Raw genomic sequence first — 19,323 nt, 5'->3', positions numbered from 1 at the left:
GAGCTTGAATAATGTAATAATTCCCTATTGAAATTATTTTCAAGACTTTAAAATATATCTGATGTCAGAGTTTCTTTTTTGCTGTGCGGTGGACATAGGAATTATTTTTTGCTTGGATGGGGATCAGTAGGGTCTAAATCCATTACCACACAAAGATTTAAAAATACCCCTCTTCAGATAGGTGATTTTTGCAGGGAGTCTCTTCCTCAGCAGCAAAAAGGAAATTTATTTTTGGAAAATTGCAACCTGTTTAAATCATAATTTTTTCTTTATGCTGACTTATTTCTGGTTTTTCTTCCTTCTTCTTAAGAAAGTCTATTTTATTACATCTGATTTTCCTTCTATATCATTAACAGCTCTTGTGTTTGTGCATTAATGCTGTTACTAATCCAGTACATTAATTATGCTGATTTTTTTTTTCCTTTGAGCCTCATAAATCTAATAGTGGTGGCGTACTTAGGGTGGGCTAATTTGAATAAGCAATTTAGCTTCCTGACTGATTTTTAGCTATGATTTAAATCAGCAAACAGGACATCTTAATCAGTTTGCAGTTACTGAATTACAACCTTGTCTTGTATTTTGAACTTCTTTTCCTAAACAAATGTTGATTCTCATTGACCAGATACTATTAAAACTTACTAGATTGGAGTAAAAGAAGTCTTTAATATTAAAATGAATGCTTATTGCTAAGCAAAAAGAAGGATGCATTGCTGCTAGCTTGTAACTCTTGTGGCTTGTACTAAGTTCTGCACTGAACAGTAGTGATATCCCATTGTAATGAAGTAAGAAATAATTTAAGAGTATGTGTTACTTAAATCAAAATATACTGCATGAATATGAGACTTTTTAAAAAGAAAGTGTTTTGTCTGCCCTCTAATATCTGTGAGTTCAGAAATCTTATTCTTGTGTCACATGGGAAGCACAGACTAGAAAAATAAATGTTTCCTGCTATTTTCATGTCCCAGTTGATTTCTCGGTTTTGAGTCAGCCAGAGAATGACCAGCATCAGCACTATGTACTTAGATAAAGTGATTCTGTACATCTGCAGAAGACTATACAACAGTTTAGAGCATGGTTAGCACTTTGATAAGCTGCAGTTCTTGATTCTTAGCAAAAGATTTGTGCCAAGAGTTTTGTCAGTGAACAGCAGTGCTTCAATTTTTTCAGTAAAACACACTACTATAAAATTCAGTTTATAAAGAGCCTTAGTATATTCTAGTAAGTCTATTTCATAAAACAGGTTGCCATCATAGATAAAATTTTATATTATTGAGAGTTGTTCTTGTTTTAAATTTAGCTCAAATGTATTTGAATATTTAAAAAAGCACCCAAAACCTGAAAATTTCAGTCTACACTGCTGAAGAGAAGTCTGTTAGCAGGCAGTTTGATATATGAAAACACAACATTGTTTGCTTTGCTTCTGCCAACATTTTATTGTACCTTTTGTTTTCCCATGCATTCTGTGGCTTGTGAGGTGAAAGTTACAGAAATATTTTAAGATGTCAACATTAAGGAGTGCAACAGACCCATGCCAACAGTTGTTTTTAATGTTACTTTTTTTATATTTTGCTCACAACTTGGAATTAAGCCACTGGTCTCCAAAACACAGTTTTTCATACAGGACAGAAGCACAGATTTCTTGAAAGCTATTCTTTGGAGGTTTGCATGCTCCTCTGGACTGTGCATGCAGCTGTGCTGTGAGAACTAGTGTCAACACAGGGCATTTCCTATGATAACTAAAGTCAGTGCATGTGATTGATCAATAAACTTTAACTGAAGTCAGAGAATCTACTTCTTTCGTAGCAACAAAAAATTTCTGATTTCAGCAGGACCAAGCACAAGACCTTTTAGACCTAACAGATAGATAACGTTCTCTCCTGTCCGGAGTAAAAGTTTTTTTCACTGTGGTCAGATGCTTCTTACTTCATATACTTCTGTGCACTTCTGAATTCACAGTGACAGCTCAGTGAGATTACTTGTGAAGCAAAGTTACTTCCCTTTTGGAACTTTAGCTGCAATATTTGCTTGAAAACAAATGCCAAATTTTTCTTTTTTTTTTTTCTTTTAGCATGTATGTTGTATGTCTCTAAGGTTTTCAATTTCCATTCTGAATTAAGGCTAGATGTTCAAAAAGAAACATCAAGGCAATACTGGTTTTGTGTGAGACTGTGTTTGGGGGTTTTTTAGAGAGACTGTGTTCTGGTGGGTGCTAAAACCAAACGGGAAAATCCAGTAAAGGATTTAGGATATTTTTATACTTGCTTTTTATTTAGATATTTGTGTTGTCTTAAAAACTAGAAACTCATTCCTGAGGAAAAGATTATTATTCACAACACAAAAGGTACAACAAAAACTTATTTCTACCAGAAAAGAAAGTGTTGTTGAGGTTGGAAGGGACCTCTAGAGGTCATCTTGCCCAACCTTCCTGCACAAGTAAGGCAAGTTTAGGACCATGCCACACAGCTTTTCAACATCTCCAGTGATGAAGATTCTGCAGCCTCTCTGGGGAACCTGTGCCCAGGTCACCCTAACAGTAAAAAAAAGTGTTGCCTGATGTTCAGGCTTCCTGAAATTCCTTTGCTTCTGTTTGTGCCAATTGCCTCTGGTCCTGTCACTGGGCAGCTGGAAAGAAGCTGGCTCTTACAGTCTCCCTTCAGATATTTATATGCCTTGATATGTTCTCCACAGCGTTCTCCTTTCCAGGCTGAAAAGTCCCAGCTCTCTTGGCCTGTCTCACAGCAGAGGTGCTTTACCACCCTTGTGGGCCTTTGCTGGCCTCATGCCAGCTATCTTTAAAAAGTTGAAGTTTTAGATGCAGAAACAGAAATAATAGTTTAAAACTATTGCAGCCTATTTCATGCACTCTTGATTTGTCTTCCAGCAATTCATGGAGAACAGCAGCGTAACTGCTTGTTACAATGAACTGGTTCAAATAGAACACGGGGAAGTGCGATCTCAGTTCAAATTACGGTATGTAGAGGTGTTAGAAACTGCAAACATCAACCTCTTGGTCTAAATAATTGTACCATGTTACTTTCTGCTTCTTCCCAGCTAAGCATATGTGTGCCTTGCATCTGTATGTTAACTAGTACACTACATTTTTTATATTTTCTCCTTCTGTGTTTTTGTAAAGGACAAACTCAATGCCTTAGTAACTGGTACCCTGAGAAATCTTGGTCACTGTAGGTGTGGGGTGCAAATTTATGTGATGGCAAAACTTTATAAAGTCATTCTTGATCTTGTGTGTCTGAGCTTTCATATTCAGAGGCTTGAACTGAATGCAATCTTGATTCAGGTCTGAGTTTTTATTTTCTTGCTTGGCCAAGACTTGGCAGACCAGGAGCATGGTTTTATACGTTAGTGAGAATTTAAATGGTGTTCATTCCCACATGCACTTTTTCTTTAATGTGACTAATTTTGTATTTAATATAGGTGCTTTTGCATGCATGTAGATATTTTTGCAGTGCAACCATATGAAACTATAGGAAAGAAATGCAGAGAAGGGGCTGTTCTTTCTGTGGCATAAATTAATTCCAGTTCTATCTACAGAAAATACTATCATTTTTCTACAGGTTTCAGTGTCTCTGTTTCAGAAGTTGATTTTTGCTAAGACTTCTTTGCAAACTGATGCCAAAATTACTTTCCATTTTGAGTGATTGCATATTCATGCATGCAAACTGCAATGATAGTAGAATTCCAGGGGAAAAGAATTGGATTTTGGTTTGCACAATTTTAATAGTTGTTTTCTAAAACTCAGCAGGAATGTCTTCCTCTTACCTCTGTCTTATTAGGCAGATCCCATTGAAAACTAATCAGAGCTGATACTGGTTATGGTATTCAGGTATAATTTTTTTTTTCATTTGTGTGGTTTAATTAAGTGGGGAAAAGAGTGCTGTACTGCACATCTGTGCTGCTAGTTGATGATCCGCATGGCTTCTACACAGCTTTGTAAAAGTGCAAGGGAAGAGAATGCAGAAAGTTGGTTGATAGAATTAAACTCAGGATATGTGTTCAGACACAAGAGAAATGTGATGAAAAAGTAGCACCAGCCCCAGGGAGCAGCAGATGAGGTCATGTCAGTGGTCAGAAGTGGCTTTCCATTCCCAGCACAGACTCCGCTTTCCACATAGCTGGTTCTGGTTTGAAACTTGGTTGGACATCTGTGTGCTAATTAAAGGGGATATGGGCCATTTAAACTTGCAATTTTGCTGGCTTGCTTGCCAGATCAAATGAAAATACTAAGGCTTGAATTGTGCAGACATATCTGTGTGTTTTCTTACAGAAAGTGTGTGTAATTACGTTTGTTAGCAGCTGATGTACCAGACAGGCATCTATCACTGAGACAAATTAGTTCCTTCACACAGCACAAAATCACACTTGGGAGCCAGCTTGAATTGCTAGAAAATCACATATAAAATTACTCCAAGCTCCTTTTATTTATGAGCAGAAACACTTCTGTCATCTTCTGCACAAATTATGTTTTTCCTACAAATCTTCATCCACGTGGCTGCATGTCTGTGTTTCTGCGTATGTCTCTTTGTGTATCCTATTTTGTTTTGAGTTATTTCCACAATAAGCAGAAGTAGTAATATCCTGTATTTCTTAATTCTCTAGTCAGTGGTACTAATTCAAACCCTACTATGCAGCCTGGAAGCAAGAGGTTTCTTTTAGGTAATAACTGTGTACAGGAATATTTATGTATGGTGCATTTTAGCTCCCTGCAATGAGAGTCATGTAGAAGACAATTAGTTTGTCTTCAGACCAAATCAAAGATGAGGCATTGACTTCTATCAATGCAAGTATGACTGAGTTGTTTCTTCCAGTACTCACTCTTTGGGCTATGGTAGGGTCTTGGAACTACATGATCCTCATGTCTCTTCCAACCCAAATCATCCTATGATTCTGAGATATACATTTTCCCCTAGTATTAGAAGCCTATATTAATATTAATGCCATCCTGTGAAAATCATAATTTAAGCAACTTTAATTCTGTACCAAGAAGGTAAGGCTTTTGTTTTCCTGCATTAGTTCAAGGATAGCCCCGAAAAAAATGTGTGACAAAGATCCTCTGGGTCCTGAAAGATGAGGATGTATGGAAATCAAGTCACTGCATTATTACTTGGAAGAAGTAAAATTGGTATTTTTTTGATTAGAACTTTGAGGTTGCTCAAATTGTTTCCATTAACTGTGTTGGATTTCAGTTTCTTTGATAGTGCCAACCTATTTGCTGTACTGAAAACTTGGTCTATATGTGCTGTCATGATTTTTGTGCTTCCAGTCTTTAATAATCACAAAACTTTCTGATGTAATAGTTATGTGTCATTTTTACTGCTAATTGTTCATTCCTGCTGTTCAGAGCATGTGTGTAGACACAAGCACACACTTAAGATGCTGCAGCACCTCTGAGCACTTTTACAATGTAATCTGCAGTAAAAGCACATTAACAACAGGGACGTCTGAGGCTGGATGTTCTAAAAAAGTCATAATAAAGATAGTGACATGGTCTAGTCAAAACAACTGCTACTTTGTGGTTCATCTATCAATAAGTACAATTTAATCACATATTTATAGTGAAAAAAATGTTCTAACAATAAAAGTAATGTGCTAATAATTTGCTATTTTCAGGGCTTGTAATGCAGTGTTTACAGCATTAGACCATTGTCAGGAAGCTGTAGAAATAACCAGTGAAGATCATGTCATTCAGGTAGGGGGGAAAATGTTAACTATTTTATAGAATTTGAAAAGAGGGACCCCAAAGAGATCTTGGCTCAGTAGTTTCTATTCTCTATCAATATTTTAGTTTTGTTGCCCATTAGAAAGTCTTGTGCAATGAACTGCTTAATATCTGATTGCTGCACATAGATGCCTGCTGAATTTTTAAGACTTTTCCTTCTGTAACTTCATTGAGATTATAGTTTTCAGTAATGTTGTTTCTGGTAAAACCTGCATTAGTTCTCTTTCTGTGCCTTCTGATAGATTACATATTGCCTTATCTATTCAACTTCTTATGTGAATAAAATGTTTCACCATTACATAGTATTTTTATATGAGAAGCACTAAATTGTACAAGATGTGTGGTTGTGGCTTTAGCATATAACTTGTCATACTTTGATACTTATATATAACTTACTAGCCTTTAAATAAGTTTGGGTTTGTTTTTTTTTTTATATTGTCCTAATGTACCTTTGTTTTGTCAGTATGTTAATCCAGCCTTTGAACGGATGATGGGGTACTGCAAGGGAGAACTTATTGGCAAGGAGCTTACTGAACTACCTAAAAGTGATAAAAACTCTGCAGATCTTTTGGACAATATAAACACATTTATTAAAAAAGGAAAGGTAAGCAAATAAGACAAACTCATGTGAAATCACTATAGAGCTCTATTCTGATTTGGTTTTTATTGCTGTAGGTTTAAGAACACAAGATGTGTTCTTCATGAGTACACATATAAGACCAGAATTCTGTTTCTCAGATGCCTAAGCACAACAGCCCATGCCACAGACAAGTGACTACAGATTTCATTAGCTTTGCTTTTAGGATCTGACTGAACTCCTGCTGATTTGCTGGCTTAAGATCAGTATCAGAATGTTTTCTGTGTTTCTGTTTTGCCTAGAGCCCATGGAGCTTTTGTTAGATGGAATGTAACAGTTTGTCCCTCAGTCAGTCTCTCAGGTGGCTGAATCATCCAACCAAAATGTGTAACTTCTGTCAAACAGCAGAGCCTTCTCTGACTGCATACCTAAAACACCAAAATGTATTGGCACTCAGTGGGGTGCCAATTGTTTTCCTAATAACTATAGTTAGAATATCTGCAGTGCACTGTGAACTCCTGTCCTTGCAGTGATGGGCCTGGCAATATGTTCCCCTAATACACACAACAGTCTCTTATCCCATCTTCCCTGGGTTGGAGAAATACCTGTCGCCCTTCCCTGTCCCAGGTTCTGCTTCAAGACCTTTGGGGAGCTCTTGAACCTTTGAGTCACGTCGAGCAATGATCTGAGCTTTGTGAGTCACTGTCTGGAGTTGTTTGCAGGTTCACCTCGGTTTATTAGCAATACCTACAGGCCACTCCTGCTGTGCTCCTCCTCATTTATATGGGCTGCCCAGCAGCTAGCGCTGCCTGCTCAAAGGTATCTGCTACCCATTTTCCAACTTCATCCTACCCGGCCACGTAGTTCCCTCCTTAAGATATTTCCTCTTTGAGTTTAGTTGAAGGATGTCTTTAGATCAAGGATTTCTGAAGTTTAGCATATATATCGCATGACAACTGACAGCTTCAAAGCTGAATGGTGCTTGGGCTTATTTCTACTGGTGCCAAAGGATATCCTCTGGAAGTGTTGCAGCCACTGCTCCTTATGGTGGCACCTAGCAAGAATATTTGTCACCTCTTTAAATAGGTGATACCTGAAGTTCCTTGTAAAAAATACCTTCTCCCAGGAGGAACATAATTATACTGTCTTTATATTAAAGATGCTGCTCTCCATTGGGTGAATAGTTGCTGCTCACTCTCTCTCTCTCTGGTATACTTAAGAGTACATTAATTTCATACAATTTTTAAAAATACAACTATGAAATAAAAATAATAATTTAATACATAAGGTATGCAGTAATAAACATTTGACTGCAAGCTATGTATGCTCAGATGCTGTCTCTGTTTTGTGTGTTTCTTTAGGAATGGCAAGGAGTTTACTATGCAAGAAGGAAATCAGGAGACAGTATCCAGCAGCATGTGAAGATAACACCTGTGGTCGGTCAAGGAGGGTAACTAACTTGTCCGGAACATAATTGCTTTCTGGGTTTTAGGGCCTTCTCTCTGCTTTCTGCATCTGTAAGTTTGACGTGAACCTCCATGTATTTCAGCAACTGGGCAACCCCCATGTCTGTGTGTGTGCTTGTACATGTTCCCACCTTCGCAGTTTAGAAGGGACACATTGCCAAATTCTGCTCCCAGATTTGCAGGAGAATTCCTAGACCAACAGAAGGATCAGGTGTCCTGCAATAAAAACCTCAATGACTCAAAACCTCACCCAGTTGTCTTGATGGTGTTGCACTTGGCATCTGTTTTCCTGAGGGCTTGGAGATCTCTGTTTAAAAAATAGTAATGTATCACTTCACTTCTGTCTTTACAATGTGATGTAGTAACAAGTGATGATTTCTCTTGCTAGGAAAATAAGACACTTTGTGTCCCTCAAAAGACTGCATTGTACCAATGAAAACAACAAACAGGTATTGTATTTCTTTCATGTGATAATTTTCATAGCTTTTAGTGAACTGATATTTTTTGGCTTATAAATTTTTCCAAGAAGATGTGATCTATACTGTCAGTGAGATTCTCACTGATTGTTGGAGCAAGCAAGAAAACTTCAACATTTGCATGCATTAGTCTCTGTAGGACTCCTGAGGAGGACCATCTTTCCTTTTCTGGAGCATGGATATGACAGTTGAGTCCATGATACTGTGGAGCAATACAGATAACAGTTCAAAGGGAGTACAAGGCCTGTTTTGTAGGGCTGTTCTTACCAGTCTGATCTGGGGTACTCATGCCAACTAATGATCTGTGCTCAGTGGCCCCAAGGTTTGACAATGCGTGGTACTTATGTGAAGTGTAGCACTCATGCTGGCCCTGAGACTTCTCACACCTGCCAGAACAGGTGCTGTGGAAGGGTGCAACTCAAGCCATGACCCCAGTAAACCAGCAGCAGTGGCAGAGCTGGGTCTCTGCAGTCCAGACACAAATCCACACCAGCTGCTCCTGCAACAAACATGATGGCGTGGGGAGCTGTTTGCTGCCATCTTCTCCTTGCTTCCTCCCTCTGATGGTGTCTGAGGCAAATGATCATATCACATATATTGCCCCAGAAATACTCTAGTAAGTGCCATGTTGGGTAAAGAAGTCTAGACTTTTGTGAGCAAAGGAGTGAAGGCTGTCTTTGGCATGTGGTCTCTAGGGGTGAGATAGAGAGTGGGTGGAAACATTTTAGACCAAGCATGTGCTCTGTAAAGAGGATATGTTTCCATGTCATTTAGGAGAGGGGTTACGTATCTTGTTTTATTTAGAATTTTATGTGCTTTTATTTGTGATGGAGGTAAAGACATGTAGGCAGGAAAAGTATTTAGAAAGTCACTGGTATGTCTACTTGCCCCTTCTTCTGTAGAACAATACTGAATATTAACACGTTACTGGAAAATCACTACTTCTAAAAGAATTTCATAGGGGGTAGCATTTGACTGTTGAAACCATGCTCCTTGCACAAGTTTTTGTGGAGGTAGGTAGTAACAAATCAAGGAGAACTCTGCATAATTCTTGGAAGAACTTTGCATGCCTATCATTGAAAAATAAGACTCATAGTATTTTAAACTGACTTCATCTTTGAACTAAAACATGTGTTTTAGTATTAGCAGCAAAATATCATTTGCAGTCATAGGATGTTTTAAAATGTTCAGGCTAGAGGGCAACAGAGTTTTATAAAAGCAGTGATAAATTTGCATGTATTTTTAATTCATTGTTTACACCTCATAACTGTTGTTTCATTTATAGCTGCTTTGATGTTGATTTGAAAGTAAGACATAATCTAATGGCTTTTTCTATATTATACACACAGCTGAAAGACTGGTACAGGGAAGTGTATATAGGATATTCTTAATGCTAGATAATAAGTATTACAAACTTGTACCCATATGTAAAAAATAGCAGTAGGAATACAAGAAAAAAGTAAATTTTGTTCCATCTTTGCCCTGTAGATTGGACTGCTTAAACCAGTAAGAATCATGCAATCATAGATTGATTTGACTGGAAAGGCACCTTAAAAATCACCTAGCTCCAACCCCCTTGTCATAGGCAGGATCGATCACCTTCCACTAGACCAGGATGTTCAAAGCCCCACCCAACATGGCCCTGAATTTCCAGGGACAGGGCATCCAAAATTCCTCTGGGGAACCTGTTCCAGTGTCTCACCACCTTCAAAGTAAATAATTTCTTCCTGATAGCTGGTTGAAACCTACTTTCTTTCAGTTTAAAACCATTGCCTCTTGTCCTATCACTACACACCCTTGTAAAATTTTCTTTTATTTTCTTGTAAGTCCCTTTAGTAATTGGAAGGTGCTAAAAGACCTCCCAGAGTCTTCTCTTCTGCAAACTGAACAACCCAACTCTCTCATCCTTTTCACATAAGAGAGGTGCTACAGCTCTCTGGTCAGTTCTGTGGCCCTTCTCTGGGTCTGCTCCAGCAGGTTCATGTCTTATGCTGGCAGCCCCTCCAGCACACTGTGGCCCCTCAAGCAGTTGTGACACCACAAAGCTTGGTGTCATCAGCCAGCCTGCTGATGGTGCACCTGATCCCACTGGCTGTGTCCCTGACAAAGATGTTACGTAATCCTGGCCCTAGTGCAGACCCCCACGGAGCACCACTCGGCACTCCTCTCCACCCAGACTCCTGGCCATCGGCCACAACTCTTTGAGCAGGAGCATCCAGGAGCATCTTTATCCACTGCACGGTCAACCTGCCAAATCCAGGGCTCTCCATTGTAGTGTCAAGGGTGTGCATGGAAGCATCAAATGCTTTGCACAGGTCCAGATAGATGCCATTCCCTTATCCACCCGTCGTAGGAGGCCACCAAATATGTCCGGCATGATTTGTCCTTAGTGAAGCTGTGCTTGTTGTCAGCAATTATCTTCTTCTTTTCCATATGCTTTAGCATAGTTTCCAGGAGAATCTGCTCCATGGATTGCAGGGCACAGAGATGAGACTGGCCTGTCATTCCCTGGGTTTTCCTTTTTCTTTTCTAATCTTTAGAAATGACAGTTAAATAAGTTTCCCCATTTCCAGTCACTGGAAACTTCACTGGACTGCTATGAGTTCTCAAATCTGATAGACAGCCGCTTAGCCACTTCCTCCACCAACTCCTTCAGGACTCACAAATGCCAGTCAGGTCCTAGTGATCTAGTGCACCTTCAAGTTCCTTGGATGTTCCCAAACCTGATCTTCTCCTACAGTGGGTGATTTTAATTTTCCTAGTCTCTGCCTTTACCTCCTGTGACTAGAGAAGTGAATGTAGCTGGAACACTTGCAAGTGAAGACCAAGGCAAAAGAATCAGAGAGTACCTCAACCTCCTATGTGTCCCAGGTAACCACATCTCCTGTTTCCTTCCAGAGAGAGACCATATTTTCGCTAATCTTTCTTTAATTCACCAAGTTACCAATAGAGGGTTTTCTTGTTGTCCTTTATCCCTGGCCAGATTTAATTCTATCAGGCTTTCCTAATATGATCCCTGGCTCATCAGACATTCTCTGTATTACTCCCAGGCTACCAGTCCTTGTTTCCACTCTCTGTAGACATCCTTCTTTTGTTTGAGTTTGTCAACAAGTTCTTTGTTCATCCACACAGGCCTCCTGGCATTTCTGCCACACAGGCCTCCTGGCATTTCTGCCACACAGGCCTTCTGGCATTTTTCTGACTTCTCTTTGTTGTGAAGCATCACTCCTGAACTTGGAAGAGGTGACCCTTGAATATTAACCAGGTTTCTTGGGCCCATCTTCTCTCCAGGGCCTTATTCCATGTCATTCTATCAAGTAGGTTCCTGAAGAGGCCCAAGTCTCCTCTCCTGAGGTCCATGGTAGTGAGTTTATGCATCAATGCCCTGAGGATCTTGTACTCCTCCATTTCATGATTGCTGCAGCCCAGGCTGCCCTTGAACTTCATGTGCCCCATAAGCTTCTCCTTATTAGTGAGAAAAAGGGAAATTAAGAAACAAGGACTTGTGTCCAAGGTAACATTCATATTCCCCTGTATTGCTGGAAAGTATCATCCATTCCTGTCTTTTTGATACTGGTTCATGAGAAGCTACTAGTAAATTAAGCACTATAGACCTGGGAAGATTTACACATTTGGTGATCCCAGGGAATATGGCCTTCAAAAGGTTCTTCACAGATACAGAGGTCTGCCACAGAGATTAAAGACTGCAGCCTAACAGAAAGCATGGTCTGTGGAGATTTTAGGTCCCTTGAGGAAAAACAAGGTGTATTTGATAGAACTATGTAATTGTTGTTTCACTTCTGTCACAGAAATATCTCATGCCTGTAGGAGATCCTGGACAATGCAGTTTTCCTAATATCCATGCTTTAATACTTGCAGCAGTAGAACTTTTCCTTAGACTAAAAAAATTAGGTTCCTTTTCAAGCTACAGATAAATCTTTATGGATGGATAAAAGGAAATCAAATAAAATATTTACTTAAGTTACAGAGCAGTAAAAGCTGTCATAATTCAAATTTTGATGTCAAATGTCTAATGTTTCACTAAATCAAAATAATTTTAAACAGCTTGATCTCAGCATTTGATCATACTTGATCAGACAGTATATGCTGACTTCAAAACATCCTTACATCATCACACAGTTTCACCCTAAAAAAAAGTATGTGTTTTTTGCCTGTACCAACATCCTCTGTAAGGGATATGAGAGACCACTGGAACCTTCATGTATTTCCATGCCAGATTTATCACATAGAAAAACCCAGCATGTTAAATTTATGCATGGAAAAAAGATATCTAAAAGAGCATTAAGCATTCCTACAGTGAAGATTTATGAATGAGGATTGACTTTCATGTGACTATTCCCGTGTGCTGAGCCTAGGTAATTATTAATGCTGCCATTGTCAATTTGAGACCTGGCAGGATAGAGTCCAGTGTTTTCACATTCATTTACAAGAGAGGTGTTGTTTCTTTCAAGAACATATTGACCCAAGATTAACTGTGTAACTGCTCTCATAACTTACCTTACATGGCTCTTTCAGGACATGCCTGCAGAAGGGGAAGAGAAGTATTCAGAACAGAAACGTGGTTTATTTTTTTAGTAAAGCACTTGGAGGACTGTGCCTATGTTTCTGCCAGTTGTGCAGTAGACAGAGATATATCCACTGGCTTTGAGAGAAGCTCCAGGATGAGGCCAGAACAAGCAGTTCAGATGCCCTGTGTCACTGTACCATATTTTATGAGATTTCCTTAAACTTACTCTGTTTGGATGAGATTATTTCTCTGAGAGTTTCTACATGGTTACAAGAGAAGTGTTCAAGCTTTTAAAATTTTTTTGGATGAAGAGTCAGTTCTTACACTCCCCTGAACAAGAGTTATATGGAGAATGGGCAAAGGGTTGCCCTTTCTTTTTTTTTTTTTTTTTAATTCATTAAAAAAGCCATACCTGAATTTTGTGGAATTTTATTCCTTTCCATTTTCTTCTCTTCTCCATTCACGCTCTGTCTCTCCCCCCCAACACCAGAAAGGAAGAAATGAAAGTTGTGCAAGAATGACAGAATGACAGAAAAGACAATTTGTATCATTCCTTTCCTTTCTTTCTTGAATAGCCCCCATGAGGACCCTGCAGCATGCGCAGTCACAAACTGCTGCAGACCAGTAAGAGCACACAAGTACAACCTTGTCATACTCTCCTTTTAACTGACAGGTTGCAACCATGGATTTCATGCTTCCATGCAATCTAGTGCTTTGCTACAGGCAGGTGATGGATTTGGTCAGAGGAACCAGTTACCATATGATAGTAATGGGTTCCTAAATATTATGTGAACTGAATAACTTGTAATTACAGTGTCAAGCACTGACAATTATTCATCTGAAGTAAGAGGGTATGTGTATCTTCTCTAGTGACTGCAGTAAAAAAGTAAGCATTATTCCTAGTAAGCATTATTTCTATTCTATCTCTGTGACTCCATTAGCTATACTTAAATACATCACACACCAATTTTCAAGAAATAACTTGAGGAGCTGCCATTTCTGGTCAGTTTTCCTATCAACAGCAAAACACTTTCTTCTAACCACATTACAAAGGAAAGGGGTGAGGTGATTAGCAGGTATTAAACTGTCATGAACTGGACAGTACTTTTGTTTTTGAGAAGAATGAAAAAACAGAGGAACATTTAATCTGTGTTACTGCAGACCAAGCAATAGCTGTAAATTTTAGTATATGGAAATATCCTATCTAAATTCTAAGAAAGCTTGAAATACCTACTGTTGGAGCTACCTAAAATGTTTCAGAAGAACCAAGAATTAAGATTTTGTATTTAATTCTTTATTCATGAGAATGGTTAAAAACTACTTGAAAAAAAAAGGTCTGATGAATGACACCTACCTCTACCCCTTATTTCCTGGAGAGTAGTTTTTATAACTGAGTTTTTTGAAGTCCAGTTTATCAGTTATCCATGAAAGGATGCATTCAAAATTAGCTTCAATGTTCTAAGAAAATTATTTTTAAAGCACAAAAAATAATGTTGTAGGATTTTCTTATTTTATTCTTTCAGGTTCATATGCAATTTGCACTTAACACACTACCTAAATGAGTATCAATTCTCTTGTAAACACAGGCATTAAACAGGAATTCAGTACATAAAAGCACTTGTATCTGTGATTTTCTGCATGGCATATCTGTTTGCTTTCATATTATTTCTCTACATCTAATTACACCTGAAGAAAAGTCTGTGACAATTTTATTAAAATAGCTGAATGGAAAATGCTGAATATGGACAGTGTTGAATGCAGCCTGTTTAAAGCTTTTTGTATTCTTTTTTCTTACATATATATTTTACTCTTATCTCCAGCTCTACAAGAGTCACCGTGAGGATAAGTACACAGGAGACAATTCCCAGTCAGGTTAGAATATTACCATTTACCTCTACATTCTGCTGTGCTGGGGGTTGTGTCAGGGTTCTCTGCTGGTATGAATGGTTGTCTCTTCCCCCTGTCCAGTCAGTGGTCAGAGCTGACGGCCAAGGACAGATGCCAGCTGCCTCTGATACCACACCATGAATTTGACTTGTAATCATCAATAATTGAGTCTCCTGTGCAGACCTCTTGCTGTGCATTTGAAGTTCAGATGCATTGCTCTGTTGCATTAAAACACTGTGTTTGATCCTGTGGCTGGTGTACCTTGGCACCGCTTTGTGTTTGAAATGTGGAATGTGCTGATTTGTGCCAGCACACCTGCCACAGTGTGTCCAAGTTTAGGACCTGTCAGCACAGGATAAAACAGTTGTCTCCAAGGTGTCCAGGCCTGAGCAACTCAGTTCCAGTCAGCACTGAGTTGCTGCAGCATGTCTGCCACCCTTGTCTTGTGTCACAGGTAGGTTTGCTTACTCACAGACAGCACACTGTAGCCCTCCTTGAGTTTTGCAGAGAGTTTTTGACTAGAAGTGTGGAGCACAAGGAAATAATTCCTTCCTCCAATGCAATGTAGTATTTGGAATACCCCTTTTCCCTGAAGAAGGAGGTACTTCAGGCCAGTTCTAAGCTTGTGACTAGTGGTCTCAGCCAGACTGATGTCTTAATTATGAGTAAAAATGTTCTCATGCCTTGTTACCTTCTGGCATCTAAAGCCTTTCCTGCTATGAAAGGTGAGACAATGTCGCTGTGCAACTTCAGGCAGCTTCTGGTTTTCACATGGGAGGAGGATATTACATACTAAGAGCACAGGACGCGACTGCTTGGCATCCCCTGCTCTTTCAAAGAGCCTAAGAATACATACAAACATCTTAGAGCTTTGTGATGCCAAATAGCAATGGGCAGGGGGAAGAAGAGACAATATGAAATTGGCTGTCCTCGTTCCCATTGCTGCCAGCAGAACTGATCCGCAGTATGTTAAACCATTTGCTCCTGTATCCCTGTAACAAAAGGAGATTTTGTTCTCACTGTTTCTTTCCTGCAAACAGGAAGGTGAGGAAGCCCATAAATTAAGCAGGACACTTGTTACTAGCACATTCATATTAGCTTACTAATGTTTTAAGTTTGCTCATTATTGTGACAGATTTCAGCAAGACTGGGAAGCCCCATGCTATGACACCACAATGACGACTACAGTGCAGTGAAAGTAGGCGGTCTCAGAGCATGTGATGTAGGTTATCCTTCCCTGCAGTTCATGGCTGTGGTCCAAGAATAACTTTTCAGGGCCATGGGCATATACCAACATGTGACGAGCATAGAAGAGTAATCCATGTGTATCACGCTGTTTGCAGTGGTGTGAGATTTGTAACAACCTGGATGATAAGATTTTCTGCTCACCAGGTGAAGAAAAATTTTTACGTAGGCATTTAAATATTTACAGATGAAACCACAGTAGGGCAGAGAGTAGCTTCTATGCACCTGTGACTCTTTGGGTGTCACTAAGAAAGTATCTGACTTGCTAGTTGGTATTTAACACAAGGAGAGTTGTTTTGTCAGCTATAGTGACTCACAGCTATGTTTATGTGTAAATGCTTGCTCCCACTGAAGTGCCTTATGATAAAGTCATCCAAATGTTAGTGAAAGAATGGGGTTTGTAAGAGGAGTACTATCAAATAAATAAATAAAATTATTTAACGTGCATTAGCTATGCCCTGCTCTTAGGTGTCAACAGAGGAAAATGCTTTCAATTTTCCAGTTCAGACTACAACAAAGAAGACCCAAACTGTCTATGGCAGAAAAAGAGAATTAAGACAGAAACTATTTCAGTAATTTTTAGGATGGATGAATTTTTAATTCTGGAGAATTGTATGTTAACATTTTATTTTGCTAAAGAGAGGCTGCATACATCCTGTCTTGTGACATTATAATGAAAATTGGTCTTTATGTTAAGAATATCAAAGTCATACTTCTGACTTTAAATGCTTTTATCAGCTTTTGAAAGCCTGATAGGGTCTTTGATCCTTTAGTGGCATTTTAGATACCTTGGGAATCGGTACTATAAAGACTCTTGGAAAGTGGTGAATAGATGCATGGTTGCTGTTTTAAAACATAAGGGAGAGTGCAGACTTTAATATATTAGAGAAAAATGAAATTTTACCAGATTTTTTTTTTGAGACTCCTTCCTGTCATTTTATCCAGCTTTTGAATTTGACTGGATGTGATAATTTCTCTGGCTTTAGCATACAGCAGTTTCAAGAATAAGTTTATTGCAGCCTAATATTCAGAAGAACTAAATTGATTGTTTAATCATTTTCAGCATGTTGGATTTTCCTTAAACACAGGGTACAAATATTTATTGCAAATGAAAGCAATAAGTATACTGAGTCTGAAGTATGCTTTGACTTTAAGAGTGTAGAGTAAAATGAGACTCTTCTCAATTGACTAGTTTTAGGCAGTTAAACTCAGGCTTCTTCAGTGGTCAGAGGAAAGCAAAAAGAATTCACACAAGGGGTTCAGCCCACTGCCTGAGACATATCTCCTGAAGCAGGACCTCTGAAAACCTCAGATGATGACAGCCTGCAAGACTGCTGCTTTTAGGGAGCTAAAGTTAGGTGAAGCAAGTCTCCTGTTCCATAAGGCATCTTGACTTCCGTACAAAAGACCCTTCCAGGTGACTTCAGACAAGTTGGTTTAAATTGATAGATACTGAGTTCCTTGTTCTGATGTGCAGAAATTGCAGTATTTCCCCCACTTGTGTGATATGGTTAGGATCACTTAATTAAATTTCCAAAATTTTAGATGGATATTTTGTAGAGGTTTTTTACTTGATACATTTTTAAAGCTTTTGTTTTGTACTTACAGAATCTGGCTCTTACAAGTGCAAGAACAGAAGGAAAGACTCAGTTGATGTTAAGTCAATAACATCTCAAAGTAGTGATGGTAAGAAAGCAAACTATATGTACAATACTATAAATATACATTAATATATATTTATAAATAAATAAGAACTTGGCTTGGGCAATAAAACTGAAGAACAAAAGAATAACTAGACAGATTCACAGCTGGTTAAACAGAGATTACTCAATTTCTTTATAACTGCTGTAAAATTTCTTTCTGATTTGCAAAGCAGTGCCCCAGCATAAGTACCAGCATTGCTACACAATGCATGACAGTGCTGAATGCCTTCACAGGGAGGAGGAGTGACTGTGCCAAGGGATAGAAGCAGCTTGCTAAAAGAGTGTGTGGTGAAGCATTAGTGCCACCTCTCTTAGAAAACTACAGCTTGTGCTTCTAAGCACATATTTTGGTTTATTAATGTCTAACATGAAGGAGCCCATTGCTGCTGGTTACTTCAGAGCAGTACTTCTGATCCCATTTGTGACTGCTTACTGGGGTGGGACAATGGTGGCAGAGATTTCTTTCTGCCCCTGTGTGTAGTGAGAGAAGCACTGCTTATGGGGAGCATGAATGGTTTTCATTAGAGCAACTGTACCACCAAGATGAGTGACACACACAGACTTACAGCAGGAGCCATGTCTGACAGAGATCCATTGGAGCCAAAGGCCATGAAGTATAAGTACAACTCCATTCTGAAGTGAAGGATGGATGGAAAATCTGACAGCAAAACTGAGGGGTGGCTGCCAAGGAGGCAGACAACAGTACAAGAAATGAAACAATGAAGAACTTGCAGGGGGAAAGATACAGGAGAAATGGGACACGAGGCTGTATTTCATTGTGCTGTGTCCCGGCCTTCTGCACTCTTCTAATGCTGTCATCTGATTCACACCCTGTGGCTCTTTAATGGCAGCTCCAAGTTTACAGACCCGACGGTACTCTTCGATGGCACGGATTCATTCTATGACAATAGAAGCTCCTATCACAAAGGTGAGTCCTGAACACTGACTTTTCCACAAACTACAGTTTTGAGTTGCACTCATAGGGAAGTAAGTAGTTTCTGGACAGACAAGCAGAGTGCTTCCTGCACTTTGTATTTAACAAAGTAATATAAGTAATTTGTTTTTATTACCATTTTCTACATCTTATCATGGCATTCCAAATGCTAGTCATAAGGAAGAATAGTAAGGAGGGGAGAAGAATGTCCTTACTACATGCATGGAGTCAGGCAGAAAGGAGACACTGCTCTGTGGGGTCATGTGCAAGTAGGAGGACGTTCTTCCAGTCTCACCTTCGCTCTCACTACTGGTATTTATAAGATACCATGCAAAAGAGGGAGCACCTGCACCATCTTTTGTCTCCCCCACTTTCTGCAGCCCTTCTTCACTCTGTTAAACAAACTCTGCTGTCACAAATCAGCTGCACTGTCACTTGTAACACACTAGGCTGTCAGGTATCTTCCACTTTTAAATAATTTTTTCCCTTCTCCCTATCTTTTCTTGCTATCATCAAGCTCTTACTTCCCAGCATCACTGTGACTGTAAAAGCAACTGTCTCCTTTCCTTTTCCTTATCCTCAATCATACCCACAGGGAGGCTTGCAGTTGCTGTGCAGCAGCCTCTGGCTCCTGGAGAAGATAGCACTGGGACTTTCTTCCCATTATTCTTGGCAGAGCCAGGAGCAGTCACTGCTGCATTTCTGGATTGTGGCTGAGGCACAGTGTGGGTTTCAAAGAGCCATCCTCTTCTCCCTCAGTCCAGCACTTTATG

The 19,323-nt window shown here is 39.2% G+C and overlaps 1 protein-coding gene across 10 annotated transcripts in view; it reads left to right on the top strand.

Moving 5' to 3' along the window:
• The window catches only part of PDE8B (phosphodiesterase 8B), a 71,028-nt gene that overhangs the window by 40,627 nt on the left and 11,078 nt on the right, over positions 1-19,323 (top strand). For 4 of the 10 annotated variants that reach the window (XM_041486114.1, XM_041486112.1, XM_041486118.1 and 1 more), the window contains 8 exons: positions 2,882-2,970; positions 5,626-5,704; positions 6,198-6,338; positions 7,673-7,761; positions 8,166-8,226; positions 14,602-14,653; positions 17,522-17,599; positions 18,468-18,544. In XM_041486114.1, coding sequence (XP_041342048.1) covers positions 2,882-2,970; positions 5,626-5,704; positions 6,198-6,338; positions 7,673-7,761; positions 8,166-8,226; positions 14,602-14,653; positions 17,522-17,599; positions 18,468-18,544 — 666 coding nt within the window. Of the gene's footprint in view, positions 1-2,881; positions 2,971-5,625; positions 5,705-6,197; positions 6,339-7,672; positions 7,762-8,165; positions 8,232-11,043; positions 11,071-13,602; positions 13,625-14,601; positions 14,654-17,521; positions 17,600-18,467; positions 18,545-19,323 lie in introns of all 10 variants that reach the window. The other 6 variants (XM_041486120.1, XM_041486119.1, XM_041486113.1 and 3 more) reach the window with 5 other exon arrangements.

The sequence above is a fragment of the Pyrgilauda ruficollis genome, unplaced genomic scaffold (genome assembly GCF_017590135.1).
Source record: "Pyrgilauda ruficollis isolate IOZ18807 unplaced genomic scaffold, ASM1759013v1 scaffold74, whole genome shotgun sequence".
NCBI lineage: Eukaryota > Metazoa > Chordata > Aves > Passeriformes > Passeridae > Pyrgilauda > Pyrgilauda ruficollis.
Note: the sequence above shows the minus strand (reverse complement) of the source record. Positions and strands in the feature narration are given on the sequence as shown.